Source organism: Myotis davidii, unplaced genomic scaffold (assembly GCF_000327345.1).
Source record: "Myotis davidii unplaced genomic scaffold, ASM32734v1 scaffold1219, whole genome shotgun sequence".
NCBI classification, from domain to species: Eukaryota; Metazoa; Chordata; class Mammalia; order Chiroptera; family Vespertilionidae; genus Myotis; species Myotis davidii.
This window is the reverse complement of record NW_006290442.1, coordinates 311310-317035: the sequence shown is the minus strand read 5'-3', so window position 1 is coordinate 317035 and position 5726 is coordinate 311310. Positions and strand designations below refer to the sequence as shown.

General features: G+C 38.2%; 1 protein-coding gene across 1 annotated transcript in view; it reads left to right on the top strand.

The window, feature by feature from the left end:
* PRMT8 (protein arginine methyltransferase 8) overlaps positions 1-5726 on the top strand; it is a 70062-nt gene that overhangs the window by 24239 nt on the left and 40097 nt on the right. Inside the window, exon 3 of the mRNA XM_015563751.1 lies at positions 4652-4807. Within this exon, the coding sequence (XP_015419237.1) occupies positions 4652-4807 (156 nt within the window). The remainder of the gene's footprint in view (positions 1-4651; positions 4808-5726) is intronic.

The following is a 5726-nucleotide window of genomic DNA, read 5'->3' as shown; positions in this document are numbered from 1 at the left end:
TAAGAGATCAACCAAAGGACTTGTATGCATGCATATAAGCATAACCAATGGACATAAGACACTGGGGAATAGGGGAGGCTAAGGGACTGTCTAGGGCGGGGGGAAAAATGGACACATATGTAATACCCTTTGTAATTCTTTAAGCAATTAAAAAAAAGAAAGAAAGAAATACTTTCTTAAAAAAGAAGAAGAAGTGTGAATTAAATCCCTTTTAAATCCTAAAAAAAAAAATAAAATAAAATCTTCCCACATAAAAGACTCCAGGCCCAGATGTTTTTACTGGTGAATTATACAGACATTTAAAAAAGGAAAACATTGATCTCACCCAAATCTTTTCAGAAAATGTATAAAGAGATAACACTTCCTAACTTGTGTGATTAGCTCAGCATACTAATCAGAGAAGATAAGAGAAAGTTATAATTCTATATCTCTCATAAATACAGAGACAAAAATCTGCAACAAAATATTAGTAAATAAAGCCCAGCAATATTTAAGAAGATAATACATCATGACAAAGAGTCGATGCAACATTTGAAACTAATCTTTGGAGTTCAATATATTAACACAATAAAGGAGAGAAGTGGTAATCATATCAAAAAATGTAGAAAAAGTATGTGACAAAATTCAACACCAATTTATGATAACAATTCTCAGAAAATTAGAAATAGAAGATAACTTGTCATTGCTTCTTGGCCTTTTGGCTAAGATCAAGTGTAGAAGATAATCTTTCAGTCTGGTAGAAGACATTTATGGAGAGGCCACAGCTAAAATTATACTTAATGGTGACATTTGTATGTCACTAGAACAAAGGAGGTATGCCTAGCATATTACCAAATGGCCATCCTTGCCAGTGCAATATAGCAAGGGGAAAGAACAAGAAATAAAAGGCAAGATGGAACGGGGATGCAGGGACACACGCCGGGTCCAGGGCATAGCTGCTGTGGTCTCCGCTGTCCCTGCGGCTGCTAATGAGGTATGTGCATGTGGCAGGATTCCTTTTATTTGAAGTTCTTCAGTATCTATTAAAAGTGATTTACTTTGCTTTCTGGCCTCTCACCACACCCCCCTCTGTTCAAGGCCTGACCCCCACACTCGGGCATTTGAGACCTTGTGTGGTTGGAGGACCGAGACAGGCTCTCTGGTCAGGGTGTTTGAATGTCTTCAGGAAAAGAACTCGCACTGGGGGTCTTGTTCATTTGGGAAATGGTATGATATTTATTGATTGTGTTTATTGCCAATGTTTATATCCAATTCTAAGGTTTCTGGAAACAATTCTTGTCTTTGCTGCTCAGAAAATGTTCACTGAAGACACCAATTCACTGAAAGCACTGAAATGTGCAACGTCTGTGCTGTGTGACGGTGCAGAGCCAGTCCCTACTGTGGCCTGCTAGGCCAGCTGGGAGCTGGTGTTGGCCTGGTTGAAGGCAGGCAAGGGGAGCAAATTCAGCATCCCTCACTAAGTTTTGGTAGGACTCTGATGATTTGTTCACTTTAATAAAGACAGATTTTGATAAAAAAAAAAAGAAGGAAGAAATAAAAGGCATACTGATAGGATAAAAGAAGTGAAATTGTCTTTGTTCACAAGTGACAAGATTTTTTTTACATAAAAAAACTAATGAATCTACCAAAATATCCTATTGGAATTAATATGTAAAGGAGCAAAGCTGCAAAGTACAAGGCCAATATATAAACTAACAATTGGAAAGTAAAAATTAAAATATGTTGTATACAGTGCCATGAAATAGTTAAGAATAAATTTATTAGTAGTTTAAAAATATAAGACCTTTATACTGAAATCTATAAAATATTGCCAAGAGAAATTAAACAAGACCTAAATAAATGGAGAGCTGTATTTGTGTTCTTGGATTTTAAGATTCAATATTCCTAAAATATCAATTCTCCCCAAATTGCTCTATAGGAGTCAGTGCAGTCCCAACCAACTCCAGCAAGCTATTCTGTATGAATTAACAAACTGCTTCTAAAATGCATATAAAAATGCTGAAGTTCTAGAAAAAACAAAATAATCATGTTAAACAATACCTAAATTGGAGAACTGACATTACTTTATTTCAAAGTTAATATAAATCTATGGTGATCAAGTGAATGTTGAACTGGTATATTAATGGAACAAATCAGAGAAGACACACATATATAGTCAACTGACTTTTACAAAGGTGGCAACATAATTGAAACAAAGAAAGGCTTGTTCCAAAGGATCTCCTCCATGTAATTCAGTGGGGAAAATGAAGCCTGGTGCTCAAGCCATCTACTTGTATGAAGCAAATGAACTCACATCCCTAACTTACACTATGTGTAAAAATTAGTTTGACATGAATTGTAGACTAAAAGTAAAAGCCATAACTATGAAACTTCTGGAAGAAAGCATAAGAGAATATCTTTGTGACCTTGGGGTAGACAAAGAATAGGCAGGGCACAGAAAATTCTAATATAAAAGAAAAAACTAATGCTCTCCAGTTCCATACATGCTGAAGTAAAATACCACATGATGTCACTCATTTATGGATAATAAAGACCTTTATAAACTAATGAACAAAAGTAGATACAGAGGCAGAGCAGCATGGAACAGACTGTCAAACTACAGCAGGAAGGCCAGGGAGGGTTGGGGGGATGGGGTAAGAGATCAACTTAAGGACTTGTATGCATGCTTATAAGCATAAGCAATGGACACAAGACACTGGGGTGTAGGGGAAGCCGGAGGAAGGTCAAGGGGAAAATAAAAACAAAAGGAGACATATGTAATACTTTAAGCAATAAAACAAAATTAAAAAGAGAAAAAACTGAAAAATTGGTCTTTATCAAAATTAAAAACTGCTTTTCAAGTGACAGCATTAAGAAAATGAAAAGGCAAATCACAGATTTGGAGAAGACATTCACAATATGTACATCTGATAAAGGATTCATTTCCAGAATATATAAACTCCTATAATTCAATAAGGAAAAGCAAATAGCTCAAGAAAAAAAAATGAAGACACTTCACAAAAGAAGGTATATATGAAGAGTCCATAAACACATGAAAAAAATTATCTGCATCAATAGCCATCATGGAAATGCAATTATAACTACAATGAGATACTAGTTTATATCCACTATAACAGCAATTTTCAACTGGTGTGCTGCCACAAGAATTTTTAAACATGCAGTATCTGACCTCTGTCCCCTTAGATTGTCAAATAAAAGAAAATGACAAGAGCCAACACAACAATAGCTGTCCAGTGTGAATGAATCAAAATTACCTATTTTTTTGTAAAATCAACAAAAAATATATTTTTGGATGTTCCACGGAATTTTAGTAATTATTCTAAGTGCACCATGAGATGAAAAAGGTTGAAAATCACTGCACTATAATAACTAACATTAAAAAGACTGATAAGTCTAATTGGTCAGCATGTAAAGCAACTTGAGTTCTCATGTACTGCTGGTGGGATCATGAAATGGCACCACTATTTTGAAAAACTGTTAGGCAATTTTAAGTGTAATTAAACACCTACCCTAAGACCCAAAACCCCACTCCTAGGTATTTACTCAAAGGAAATAGAAACATGCATCTTCAGAAATGCTAATGTGAAAATGTAACACCTTCATTCATTACAATCCAAATACCCATCAACAAGTGAATAGATATGGTCATACAATGGAATACTAGTCAACAACAAGAACAAGAATAAGAATGACAACAGTAGCAACAAGAAAAAAGGAACAAACCTTGGATACATGCAAGAAAATGAATTAATCTCAAAATCTTTGAGCAAAAGAAACATACAAAAATGTACATATTGTATGATTCAATTTATATGAAGTTCTAAATCTGGCAGAAAGAAGCTTTGGTGATGGAAATTAGGTCATTGGTTGTCTGGAGTGGGAGTGCGGATTAATTGCAAACAGCCACGAAAGACTTTTTGGGGTGATGGAAATGTTCTGTATCTTAATTATGGTGTGCATTTGTACAAACTCTTACACTTAGTTATACTTTTGAAATCTGGGCTTTTTATTGTACGCAGATTATACTAAAAGCTATACTAAAATTGTACCAAAAAATTACAGTTCTATTGGTGATGACTTAGAGTGTTTGCTGGTACCTTGAATAAATGAAGACCCCTACCTCATCACCATACACAAATTAACCATGTTCTCCTTGGGCTGGAGGCAGCTGTAATGGGTAATCTAGTTTCTTTCTTACCACAAAGCAGTTAAATAATGGTAGAAAAAGGAATATGTTCTCTTTTCCTAAAAGCAAACAAAAATAATATACACACCAAAAACTTCCTTTAACAACTTGTTCAATGACACAATTCTCACCATGGCAGAAAGTTCTGCTTCAGGCGTAACTTGAGTCTCTCATGCTGCATCCTACTAGTACTTTCTTTTGTTTCTTGGTAAATTGGAGTTTCCCAGGTCTGGACATGAGTTTCTTCTTTGATAGTACAAAGCTATCTTGAGCAAAGTTTTAGGGCTGGAGTTGTTTGTAATGATTCAGGTAGCCATTGGTCTAGCTGTGCCACAGTACTCTTCTGTGGCATGCCTAGTGAAGATCCTTGAAGAATTTGGCTGGACAGTCCTGGGGCCCGTGACCCTGGTGTACTCCCAAGTACCTTGAAAACATTGACACTGACTTTCCTTTTCTTCCATACAGGAAATGCTGAAGGATGAGGTGCGGACGCTCACTTACCGGAACTCCATGTACCACAACAAGCACGTGTTCAAGGACAAAGTGGTGCTGGACGTCGGGAGTGGTACCGGGATCCTTTCCATGTTTGCTGCCAAAGCAGGGGCCAAGAAGGTGTTTGGGGTGAGTATGCCACCCCCCAACCCCCTCGCAGTGGCCTCGGCCCTTCCTAGTAGTACAAACCCTACTCCACCTCTCTGCTGAGGTCACACACTCAAGGGAAAAATCAAGTGTGCCCCTCAGGAGGCAGGACAGTCTTCATGGCTCCCTGTCACTTGGGCATTGCTCCTTGGCCTGGCGACTGCTGACATTTGAGAGGATTTTTGACTTTTGAGAAACCATTTCAGTGTCATCAGTGCCTCACAATGCTTGACTGGCAGTGCAGCATGATTACACGTGTGAGCTCTGGCCTGAATCTCTGCTCTTCTACTCATGAGATGTGTGACCGTGGGCAATTCACTTCTCTGTACCTCAGTTTCCCCAATGTATAAAATGGACATGAAAATAGTGTCTTTCCCATAGGGTCATTGTGAGGCGTGAAAAGTTTAATACATATATAAGGAGCTTAGAACAGAACTGGCATAGGACAGATGCTCAGTGTTTATTAGGATAGTCGGGATAGGGCCCTAGGAGATAACATCAAGAAAGCCTCCTGCTTTGTCCTTTAAAGGGCAACTTGGTAGATCTAAATTCTGCTGCTCTGGCTGCTGCAACCTCTCTGGCTAGAGGTGGAGGCTGACCCTCCGGGAACCTCCTAGCATTCCTCTGTGAAAAAAAGGGATCCATGCTGCTGGCTGACATTGAAAAATGCAGTGGGTTTAGAAGTGGAAAATTGGAATTAATCTTAATCGAAATTCAAGTTATAATAAAAAACTCACAGCCTATGCACAGGGCCCCTTTGCAGAGGCTCCCGGGCAGCTGCAGGTTTCAGTGAGGCCTGATTCTCTGTGTATTTCTCTGGGTCATGAGAGGCTGTCCGGAGAACCCCAGGCTCCTGGGTTGAGTAGGACCCTCCAAATCCCCTTGGCCAACCCCCTTCAGC